The sequence below is a fragment of the Pelobates fuscus genome, chromosome 4 (assembly GCF_036172605.1).
Source record: "Pelobates fuscus isolate aPelFus1 chromosome 4, aPelFus1.pri, whole genome shotgun sequence".
In the NCBI taxonomy this organism is placed as follows: Eukaryota; Metazoa; Chordata; class Amphibia; order Anura; family Pelobatidae; genus Pelobates; species Pelobates fuscus.
In genome coordinates, this window is record NC_086320.1 from 22,181,255 (window position 1) to 22,193,652 (window position 12,398).

Sequence of the window (12,398 nt, forward strand, 5' to 3'; positions counted from 1 at the left end):
TATTCTGAATATTTTGCCCCAGGCATGATAACGTTTTCTGGTTAGTCTTACCAATGTCCTGCAATAGTGTAACCAAGTCTGTATAATAACATTATGGGATAGAAGTCCAGCCACTACTCCCTATAGCCCAATGTGTCCCTTCTGATGACCATGGCAGTGGGTTCAGACGCCTGCTGCTTTTTACGGTTTTGTTAGTAAAATGTATTTGAAATCCTGCATATCTGGCAAAACTGTCAAGCCGGCACAAACAGAATGTAATTCTCCATTCATGCACAGAAGAGACTGAACATGTCCAAGATGGTGCCCGTAATACAGACACAGCTGTCTGACATTGATCAGCTCCGCTTGGGATTCTTGGGACACTCTTAATAGTAACACTTCTTATTAAATATCTCTTTAATCTAATCTATATTAGCAGCCACTTCTAATGGAAGATCGCCGTAGCAGCTTGAAATTGTATACTGAAAATTTCAGTCAAATAGACTGTGACGGCTTGTTCCTTGTTAGCAATCTATCCAGGACTTTGGGACCCCTATCCAGGACTTTGGGACCCCTATCCAGGACTTTGGGACCCCTATCCAGGACTTTGGGACCCCTATCCAGGACTTTGGGACCCCTATCCAGGACTTTGGGACCCCTATCCAGGACTTTGGAGAGTAGAGTTGACAGATTTGGTCGTGAGGGTCAAATAAATGGGTGAAAGATACTCAGAGGGAGATATTTGCATTGAGAAGAGAGAAAAAAAAAAGTGTGTGTGTGTGGAAAGCAATGGGCGATTAGAGGACTTGGCACGATCATGCTGGCATCCATGAAGCCTCCTGCTCTTTAACAACCATTAGTTATCTTATTGCACCCTTATATCTAGACTTGCTCCATTATATTTGGATGTACAGTGAACATAAGCCCCATCATGGAAGGGCAAGCCACCTAGCAGCATATTACATCCCATGTCCATCTTCTGGACTTCTTCTAGTGCTGAAAAGTCTGCAAAATCAGACAGGCTGACTTACATTGCGGAGGGTTTGCAGCTAGTGACGTCTGATACATTGACAACACAGTTGGACATTTTTTTTTTGTTGCCAAAATATATAATATATACAAAATATTTTTCCTATAATTCACAACATTATCATCAGCGCAACACTACTCATTGAGTAGGGAACAAACCCTCTTATTTTACCTGTCACATAGGAGTAATGCTGCGTACAAGTGTTTGAAATTGAATCCGATTTCACTTGTTACAGATAGTTTAGTTTTTTGTTTTTGTTATGTTAAAAAAAAAAATAGAGCAGGTTTGTAAATCACGTTCTTTAAAACAGCTGTTGTAATAATGTAATATTATTTTTAAAGGAACAGTCAGTAATCTGTGCAGCTTGGTGATATGTATTTCACGTATTGTCAGATGTGCTTTTTGCTTTGTAATTGAAATAATGTTTTAAAATTTTCGTTCGTGTTTTATCCTTGTTTAAGGACTGGCCATTTGACGACGGAGCACCACCTCCCAACAAAATTGTGGAAGACTGGCTAAATTTGCTGAAAGCGAAGTTCTGTGAAGACCCTGGCTGCTGTGTAGCTGTTCACTGCGTGGCTGGATTGGGGAGGTATGTGGGCGCTAGTATTGCTGTCCTGAATGCGTTCACAGAACTCTGTAATGGTTTGTACTGAGAGGTGATATGTTTTCTTGTCCCCTCCCTCTCTCTCGCTGTGCCCCATCTGCCTCGCTCTCTCTCTCGCTGTGCCCCATCTGCCTCGCGCTCTCTCTCTCACTGTGCCCCATCTGCCTCGCGCTCTCTCTCTCACTGTGCCCCATCTGCCTCACGCTCTCTCTCTCGCTGTGCCCCATCTGCCTCGCGCTCTCTCGCTCGCTGTGCCCATCTGCCTCGCTCGCTCGCTGTGCCCCATCTGCCTCGCTCGCTCGCTGTGCCCCATCTGCCTCGCTCGCTCGCTGTGCCCCATCTGCCTCGCTCGCTCGCTGTGCCCCATCTGCCTCGCTCGCTCGCTGTGCCCCATCTGCCTCGCTCGCTCGCTGTGCCCCATCTGCCTCGCTCGCTCGCTGTGCCCCATCTGCCTCGCTCGCTCGCTGTGCCCCATCTGCCTCGCTCGCTCGCTGTGCCCCATCTGCCTCGCTCGCTCGCTGTGCCCCATCTGCCTCGCTCGCTCGCTGTGCCCCATCTGCCTCGCTCGCTCGCTGTGCCCCATCTGCCTCGCTCGCTCGCTCGCTGTGCCCCATCTGCCTCGCTCGCTCGCTCGCTGTGCCCCATCTGCCTCGCTCGCTCGCTGTGCCCCATCTGCCTCGCTCGCTCGCTCGCTGTGCCCCATCTGCCTCGCTCGCTCGCTCGCTGTGCCCCATCTGCCTCGCTCGCTCTCTCGCTGTGCCCCATCTGCCTCGCTCGCTCTCTCGCTGTGCCCCATCTGCCTCGCTCGCTCGCTCTCTCGCTGTGCCCCATCTGCCTCGCTCGCTCGCTCTCTCGCTGTGCCCCATCTGCCTCGCTCGCTCGCTGCGCCCCATCTGCCTCGCTCTCTCTCTCGCTGCGCCCCATCCGCCTCGCTCGCTCTCTCGCTGCGCCCCTTCTGCCACCTTCTCTCTTGCCGTGCCACTACTGCCCCTTTCTCTCTCGCTGTGCATACTTTAAATTGTGCAATTTAATAGGTGTGGGGTTTTTTTTGTGCTAATTGGTCATTTTGTGTTTGTGTAGGGCTCCCGTCCTGGTAGCGCTTGCTCTCATTGAGAGTGGAATGAAGTACGAGGACGCCATTCAATTCATCAGACAGTAAGTATCAGGTTGCGTGCAGGCTGCGCATTCTGTTTGGCCTTTATATAAATTAAATCACTGTAGAGGAGGAAAGCAGCTTCTGTAAAGGTGAAGCCATGTAGTCAGAAGGATTTTAAACGAAGTATACTGGTTGTGGTTGGTACCCATGAACAAAACATTAGATAACTCAATAGGACAAAAAATCCTAATAATTCCCACCGCAACCACCGTTTTATTATCACGAATTCCAATGACACGCCTCCTTTTTCACCTACATTTAACTTTAATAACTCCTTCTTTAACCACTATCTTTAGGGCAGCGATAGGCGACCTTAGCACACCCTATATTTCCAAACCGCATTTCCCATGATGCTTGGTATGATCGTAGGTCATTTCTTGGATGCCAAGTTTAGCGATCACTGGATTGATGGATCCCAATGATCAGCACTCAGGAGAAACTAGACTACGTATTGATATATAGCATCCAAAGGTTGCTTAAACCGGATTACAGGAAAGCGGCTTGACATTTGCATTTGTAATCTTTCAGATAATACGGTGTATTTATAAAATTGTCCAAGATTATATGAAAATTCTAAGTTATTGTTTCTCCATTCAAGAAAGAGTTTTGTGTTGTTTTTTTTGTTTTGTTTTGTTTTTTCATTTGCTTAAACCAAAAGTTCTTAAGAATTGAGGACATAAATGCAAATTTTAGCCACAACTAGAATTTTTTTCTAGTTCCCCTTAAAAAAGTTACTTCATTTCTCAGTTCTTCAGAATGTATTAACTCAATTCTCGCTCCTTTTCCAGGAAACGCAGAGGTGCAATCAACAGCAAGCAACTGACGTACTTGGAAAAATACAGGCCAAAGCAGAGACTAAGATTTAAGGACCCCCACAATCATAAGAACAAATGCTGCATTATGTAACGGTCGTGACGATTTGCCAAAGCACTTGGACACGAGACACTCCTCAAAACAGGGTTTTACAATGACGTCAGTGGACTGTTTCAAAATCAATGACTTAATGATGTTTTTCACATGAAGGCTCCTTTGCACCAATACTGCAAAAAATATAAATGAAAAGATTGTATTGTCTATTCGAGAATGTTTTTGTTACATCAGCCAGGTTTTGCAAAGAGACTATATATATTCACGTGTGATTTGTACTGTGCACAGTTTTGATCTCGGTCAGTGGGATCATCAAATCTAACCCTAAAACATTTATTACGGTATTTTTTTTTTTCTCTCATGGGGGGGAGGGAAATTTTACATTTTGTTTTTTTTTTTGTTAGTTTTTTTTTTTTTTTTACTGTTTGCAGTTGAGCCAGGCCTTGTGAATAAAATGATTATCTATAAAAATAAATAAATAAAAATGTGTGTGGTTTTCAGGGAAGTTATCTGTAACAGTCCTGTAATGAGTCTAGTAATATTATTTTAATTAGCGTTTTACTTTGGAATCACCGTTGGAGACGTTGTAGCTTGTGTGTGGTGTGGTTTTTACGCTTGCTCACTGTACAGCTCGATGTATTGGACCCTGTGCAGGTAAGGCCAGACGTGATAGATAGCTGTGAATTGTGGGATTCGTTTGAGAAATTCAGTCCTTAATTGGTCAATGAAAAGGGTGTCCTTGACTACAAGATGCGGGGTTATCGTTGCCTTGGAAACTGCCGTTTCGTTCAATCTGACTTGCTATAGTTATCACCAAGCGGTTTTGTTATTTATTTATTTTTCTTCTTTTTTATACCAAGTCCTGTGAGAGGTCGGCCAAATAGTACTCTGTGTAATGAAGCTGTCCCTAGATGTGCCCCTTACCTTTTTAGATGACCCAGTATAAAATAGTGATGGCTAACTTGTGGGCTAGATTTCTCATATTCTCACCCCCCAAACCCACTCCACCCAATGACAGAGGATTTTGTCTTTCTGGATTTTTTAGCTCAATCATTTATGATTACACTGCATATCATCTTGTGCCTTTGTGGATAATATCGGCACCTCATCTGTAGCTTTGCTGGATTTGAACAGGTGCACTTGATTATTATTTTTCTGTTGCCCCATAGTTCCCTCAATCTAGCATTGAAATGGTCAATGGGAATTAAGAAGTTGTTAAAGCCTAAAAACATGCGCACTAACATAAAGTTCTTAATAGAGCAGTTTGCAAGGTGTTAGCCCTTGGATGGCTAAGCACAATGGGAGTTTTCATTCCGCTGTTTTGGTATTCCTGGTTTAACTGTTTCAGTGCTGGACTGAGCTGCAGGTAGAACCTGCTATGTGTATTAAATGGTTTGTGTCCTAAACATGCATAAACCCAACTCAATATTTATTGTTGGATTTCGGCATTGTACTTCATGAATACACACAGTATGTTACAGTATCAGAAAAATGTTAAAGCTGGGATCTATCAGAAACAGGTTAAAAAAACAAACAAAAAAAATAATAATCTTGAATTGCACTTGAAATGCTTCCTGTTTTCCCTGTACGTGTAAAAGAAATTGATCTCTGGATTACTATAAATTGGTATTTAATTTTTTTTTTTTTTATTTCCATTCCTTTTTTTTTTTTTTTTTTTTTTCCTACCCTGAATTCAGCTGCAGGCCTTGTAATGACTCTTGATTTGAATGAAGAAGCATGGGTTCAGTAGGCAGGTACAAACCTCTCACTACTTCAGATTTATCCCCTTATATTCCTGGATGAAAGGACATGTAAGATGCATTTGCATGTCCTTTCTAAGACTCACAGTGGCACATGTACAACATTTTTTGCAAAGTCCACAAGGGTGTTTTTGTTTTTGCTTGTTTTAAAAAATATATATAATTTCTTAAGAAAAAGGGATAAGATTGTGTTTTGGTCTTGTACAGCAGATTAGTAATTTCTAAACATTTTTCCCAAAATGGTGATGAATCCAACTGACCACACGTGGGCTCAAATTGTGTCTATAACTAACACCCGCCTGGCTTTCCACAAAGTTGTCTGCAATTTCCTGATCATTCTCTAAAAGGTACTCATTGACTGACGATCTCAACTCAATGAGAAATCCATAGAAAAACCTGGGGTTTTTTTTTTTGGGGGGGGGGGGGGGCGGGGGAAGAGGAGAGTTTATTTCCTAATCCACCCCATAGATTAAGGATTGTTCTTTAGTTATAAATTTGCAATAACTTTATTCCATGTCTGTCTATACACCAGGACTGCTACAGCACACCTCATCACTTAATCAATGTTCACCTACAGCATTGTGGGAGTTGTAGTTCAAGAATTGCAATAACATTTAGAGAAAGTATTTATTGCATAGCCCTGCCGAACAGATTCAATCTACCTCTTTCTCTCTGCGGAGGGCCACTTACCTGCCCTCAGCCTGCAGAGCTATGAACAAAATATAATCTAGATGAATATAGGACAGTTTTAATGCATTAAAATAGCTATTCACAAATGTAAAATACTGATACTTGTGTCCTTTCATTTGTAGAGCAATTCAATTTACATTTTGTAAAGTTAAAATGAGTTTTCTTCAACATTTATATTAGGTGTGTGTCGTTTTACAATGTGGCCCATTTTTTTACACAAACTTTACAGTAAAACATAGATGTCTCTTAATTCGGTGTAATATTTTTAAAGCCCTATGGAACACACTTCAAGATGAGAGATTTTACAAAACAAAGGTGTTCTTAAAGTTGCAGTGATGCCTAGTTTAAGAAAACGCACGTTTTGTAACCGAACATGACTTCAGGAACATCTCCGTAACTATAAACACCCTAAACCAACACAGGAGGACACTTAACGGTGTCCAGTTGTGTTCCTGATATATTTTTTCTCAGTGTAAAATTTAACCTGTAGACATTGGATACCACAAGAGGGCAGCATTGTCCGTTCCTTGTTGCCATAGCAGCAGATTTCATGAACCTTTTTTTTTTTTTTCTTTGAAGTCTTCAGGACTGTTGAGAAACTAATAAATCGATCAAGTCTCCTCCATTCTATTTGTCTAACATGCCTGTTGAATCAAAGTGAAAGTGAGCCTTTTAAAGGTCACTTGTGACAGGTTCTTAAAGAGGCTAACATTTCATTGTGCATATTGCTAAAATGTATATGTGACATTTATCTTTACAATGTAATTCTTTGATGTTGTGTTACACCGATGTCTCCTTTAATTACTTTTAAATTGTAACCGTGTGTACACTATCCCAGTGAACTGGTATTTTTCAATTTTCTGGAGGGAAATGTTTCCAGAGCGTGCCTTTTGGGAGCCATATTTGTATTTCCCCTTTTAATAAAATGACATTTATGTGGAATAAAATTTGAGTTGTGACACCTGAGTTCCAGAAAACCTACTGTTTGTGGCAGTCTTTATTTTTTTTAATTTATTTTTTTTTGCCGCTCATTTAAAATATTTCCCTGTTTAACATTTCTATGGTTGGCATTTAGTTGGTTATACGTCCGACAGACATAGTATGAGTGTAATAGAAGATTTACTGCTACGCAAAATACTTGGATGCTTGCAGTAAAGGATTAAGAACCGTTTTTTTTGTTTTAATTTTCTACTCTCCAAACGTGGCAACTAGTTGCCAACTTGTGACACAAAAAATGAGGAATATTGAGGTGTACATTAAATAGGATCCGCTAAATAGCAAATGTCACCTCGTCCTGGTTGCCACAGTCTCAGGGAGGACACTTCATCTCCTGTTAAAGAATGTATATCTATCATCCAAAAAAGCTAAATTGTGTCTTCTAAAAATTGAGAGAGTTGAGAATTTTATTTTAATGGAACACTATAAGGTCAGGAACACAAACTATTCCTGACCCTATAGTGTTAAAACCACCATCTAGCCCCCCTTGTCATCCCTCCCCCTAAATATCGTAAAATCTTAGATTTCCTCCAGTCTGCATTGAGTCAATGCATCTCTATAAGGCGAGTTCAGTGTCTGCATGCAGTGGGTGGAGACACTAAATGTCAGTCACTGTGTTCAGCACTGGCCCAGGAAGCACCTCTAGTAGCTATCCGAGTGGCGACCAGTAGAGGTATCTCTAGGCTGTAATGTAAAAACTGCATTTTCTCTGACAAGACCGTGTTTATTGTAAAATGCCTGATGGGAATGACTATACTCACCAGAACAAAAACAATTTCTAAAAACAGACTCTGTATTTCTAAAAACAGACCCTGCATCTTTCAGATCATCACCACCTAGTAAAAATATAATTCTGCATGTCTTGTATGTTTACGTTATTATATTATTGTATTTGTATACGGAACTCATATAAGTAGCATTTTTACATGTCACTAAATGGTAACTTCCACTGCAAGGGTTTGAATTTTTGATTTACAATATAGAGATGGTTCTGCTTGGTAAAGCGACCGTTACATATTGACCGCATGGTCAAAGAGAACGAATAGCCTGTTGCAAAAAATCAATATCCTGTGTATAAAAGGTCTGTTCACACAATTCCTTACGCAGAATACTTAATACGTGTAACTCCAACAAATATCAACTTGGCTATTCTAGAAGACTTGTTATCACCCATTCTGAATAACTTTAGACACCATCTACCAACATCTGGTAAGGTTAACTGAAAATGACTTCCTCTTCAATTCCATCCCCTCCTCTGAAATGAGATGAAAGTAAGTTTGTTAGATATGTTTTGAGTCACATTTTGGAGTTTGCCAAGTTGCCCCTTTTGCTATAAGCCCATTCACTGAAACTTGAGGTTGATGCAATGCAGCCATCAGGGCCGGACTGGGAATTAAAAGCAGCCCTGGAAAAAAATTATTTACCAGCCCCATAATGCGTCGCGCCAGCATATTATTACTCCAACGTGAAAAAAAGCACATATAGGCTTCAAATAAAAAACAAGAGTGCAGATTTATTTTAAGCAGACGTGCCTTTGCATATAACCAATGTTTCAGTCCAACTACCTTGACATATTAAGAAAAGCTTGGTAATGGGACTGAAATGGTGAATGTATGTAGGGCACAACTGTAAAAAATGACGGTATCTTGTTTATTTTGAAGTCCTGTGGGTGCGCTCTTCACTTTAAATATGTTATTGTGCTGGAGTATGCACCTAGCAACAAGACTGGGCCAATATTTGCTCATTACATATGGTACATATCAATTACATTTCTCTGTGTATTACGTATGTGTGTGTGTGTATATATATATATATATATATATATATATATATACACACAAACACACACACCAGTGGCGGATCCAGAGCCTGATCTCGGGAGGGGCACTTATAGATTATTTAAAGAAATAATACATGCACAATAACCACTACTGCTCTGTGTAGTGGTTATGGTGCCAGGAGTGCCGGGACCCGCTCCCAGAGTAAGTAGTCAAACCGTTTAAGAACAGTTTGACAACTTACCTGGGGTCTGCTGGGATATGGGGCTGTAGTAGGGTATAGGAACAGTGGTGCAATGTGTGAGGGGTTCAGTTTGTGTGAAAGGTTCAGTGTGTAGGGCAATGTGTGTTTGGGTGGCTGTGTGTGTGTGTGTGTGTGGCGCAATGTGTGTATGGGGGGGTCTGTGTGTGGGTATGGGGCTAGAGGTCGCAGTGGTGAGAGTGAACTCTAGCCCGTAGCTCCAGCGCTAGAGTTCACTTTCGCGAGAGCTGGAGCGTTGCCATTGTAACCGCAGCAACGCTCCCGGGTCCTCTCTTCCTCCCTCCCCTGACGGCTGCCTGCATGGTGCCTCCAGAACAGGGAGGGAGATCTCTGATCTCCCCTCCGGTCCGTGAAGGCACATGGTGCTTGGACAGTGCCAGCCTTGCATTGGCCAGCAGGTGAGAGCATCTGGGGGGAAAGGGCAATTGCCCGTTGCCCCCCCTGGATCCACCAGTCATATATATATATTTCTCCCCCTCACTGCTCCTCTGTGTCCATGTCTCCCCTCTCCTTCCCAGTCACTCTTCCCCCTCTGCCTCTTTCTCCCCCTCGTGTATCTCTCTCTTCTCCTCTGTCTCTTTTTCCCTGTCTCTCTCTACCATCTCTCTATCCCCCTCTTTCTCCCCTTGTGTCTCACTCTCCCCCCTCTGTCTCTTTCTCCCTCCTTTTCCTGTGGCACTCCCCCTCCCCCTCTGTCTCTCTCTATTCTCCCACATCTCTGTTTTATCCCCCCCCCCCACCCCACACACACAGATATAAGCTGGCAAGGCATGACAGTGATGGGTTGACCAAACCCATAGTTTTGTGTTTATTTTATATATCTCTTCACTTGCTCACAATAAAACCCTGCTGATTGGATGAGCATGATGGGAATTCTAATCCACAGTTGTTTGAAGTTGCCTATTGTTCATCTCCTGCCCTTCACACTAGATTATTTCAATTTCCCTGCGATTTCTTGGACATGATTAAATGTTGCATACTCTGCTGATAGGATGTAGCATTGAAAAAAACAAACCGATTTGCTGACTTTTCAGGCTTGTCTGGCACGCTCCCCTCTGCCTTGATGAGTAAAGGTCCCCCCCTCCCCCCATATCCATCCCCTCCATTTACCTGAGAGGAGCCAGAGGGGGCCGGCCGCGTTCCACGCTGGTGCTGCCGGTGTTCTTCTGACAGAACACCGGGTGGCAGCCTCGCCGGTCCGACGGCACTTCTAATGCTGAGGAGGGAGGAGCATGAAGGAGGAGGGAGGAGCATGTCTCTCTACCATGCTCCCTCGCGGTTCCCACAATTCACAGCACAGGAACCGCGAGGGAGCATGGTAGAGAGACATGCTCCTCCCTCCTCCTTCATGCTCCTCCCTCCTCCTTCCGTCCTCAGCATTAGAAGTGCCGCCGGACCGGCGAGGCTGCCACCCGGCCCGGCGGCACCAGCGTGGAACGCGGCCGGCCCCCTCTGAGTGTGCCACCGGACCGGCCACCCGGTGGCACATACCTGTGCAGCCCCCAGATGCCGCGGCCCACCGGGAAATTTCCCGGTATCCCGGTGGGCCAGTCCGGCCCTGGCAGCCATGAGTCTGCAAACGAGAGCTTGTTTTGTTTCTTTTTCTATTAAAGGTTTAGATCACATTATCTGATGCATACAGGAACAGGCAGGGTTAGTGACTGAACACCGAATTTAAGAAAATGACGTCTGAGTGGCCAGATGGAGGCGAAAGTAGCGGATTTGGAAATATTAACCAACCTTTTGTCAAGGTTGGTGTTTTATAAATAATCCTAGAGTGTGAGCAAAACACAAGGTGAAAGAGAGTACTGAGAACGGACAGCAGCTCAAGCAGCCTGCCCTTCGCTGGGTCCCAGGTCAGATCTTACAGCTGGTTTTATCTCATCTTGTGACATTACAAGAAGACCACGAAAACAACAATATAAACACCACAATATCAGTGAAATGTAGTGGGAAAACGACTTGGCTTAGTGATCAAAATGTAGCCTCCCAAGATCGCTACCCACAAAGAACGCCCTTCACAATATACAGAATACCAGAAAACAGAATATTCGGGATACGGCTAAGTGAATCTAAAAAAGAAACATAGACAAAAAATAGTGTGATACAGTATGCACAATAAAGCATGCGCTATATAAGAATGCACTCATGAGATGACGTAGAGTTAAGCGTTCTTAGGATGCCTGCCACGATGATATGGGGGGCTAGTAATCCCCTTCTCACTGCAGGGTAACCAATGGTACACAGGACTTCAGATGGATTAGAGTAAAAAAAAATCAGCTCTTTTATTATTTTAAAAGGTGAATGATCACCAATCAGCATAGGATAAAAAGAGAAAGCTGTAGGTCCTACGCGTTTCGTTCCGCAAGGAACCTTCTCAGGGATCGCAGTGACAATAAAATTAAAAAACAGTATTTACATAGTGTAAAAAATAACATATCTTATTTCCCCCATTATACAATCCCTTTAAATAGGGCTAGTCCCTGTGTCCATTGGTGGATCCTGTAAATTAGCGAAAAAACACATAAAAGGGTATCACATCTACTGGGAAGAAAAAGCTATTCGTATCTAAAAGGTGTAGACAAAGTGAACGCCATTAATAGGCAAAGTTAATCAACAGTGAGAGCAACACAGTAAATGCTCTTATTATTGTTTAATTACTTAAATAATATAGGTCCACACAATAAAGTGCAGCGACTCAATAAATGAAATAACAATAAATATAACTTTTGTGAAGTGTAATAATGATGATAGTATTACTATTCCACATAAGTGACCATAAAAAATAAAAATATATATACCACCATGTCTGAAATGATGTATTAGTACACATACCTATGTCTAAGGCAAAATGATTAATCTTTATATACAAAGCAATAAATTGATCTGTATTAGTGATGTCCCGAACGGTTCGCTGGCGAACATAGCGTGTTCGCGTTCGCCATGGATGGCGAACATATGCGATGTTCGGTCCGCCCCCTATTCGTCATCATTGAGTAAACTTTGACCCTGTACCTCACAGTCAGCAGACACATTCCAGCCAATCAGCAGCAGACCATCCCTCCCAGACCCTCCCACCTCCTAGACAGCATACAATTTAGATTAATTCGGAAGCTGCATTCATTTTTTTTAATTTAAAAAAAAAAAAAATTGTGTTTGTGTTTGTGTTTATTATACATTATCCTCCATAGCCAGTAACCTGTGCTTATTATACATTATCCCCCATAGCCAGTAACCTGTGTGTGACAAAGGGCCCTTCGCCACTTGGCCCTG

General features: G+C 42.7%; 1 protein-coding gene and 1 long non-coding RNA gene across 4 annotated transcripts in view; both read left to right on the top strand.

The window, feature by feature from the left end:
• PTP4A3 (protein tyrosine phosphatase 4A3) overlaps window positions 1-5,273 on the top strand; it is a 98,650-nt gene extending 93,377 nt beyond the window's left edge. For all 3 annotated transcript variants that reach the window (XM_063451009.1, XM_063451008.1, XM_063451010.1), the window contains exons 4-6: window positions 1,471-1,601; window positions 2,697-2,771; window positions 3,561-5,273. In XM_063451009.1, the coding sequence (XP_063307079.1) occupies window positions 1,471-1,601; window positions 2,697-2,771; window positions 3,561-3,678 (324 nt within the window). In that variant the 3' untranslated portion in view covers window positions 3,679-5,273. The remainder of the gene's footprint in view (window positions 1-1,470; window positions 1,602-2,696; window positions 2,772-3,560) is intronic.
• Window positions 5,274-5,550: 277 nt separating this feature from the next.
• Window positions 5,551-7,070, top strand: LOC134608304 (uncharacterized). Its single transcript, XR_010090733.1, has 2 exons — window positions 5,551-5,800; window positions 5,839-7,070. It is a non-coding gene; the product is annotated as an uncharacterized LOC134608304 (long non-coding RNA).
• Window positions 7,071-12,398: the final 5,328 nt, after the last annotated feature.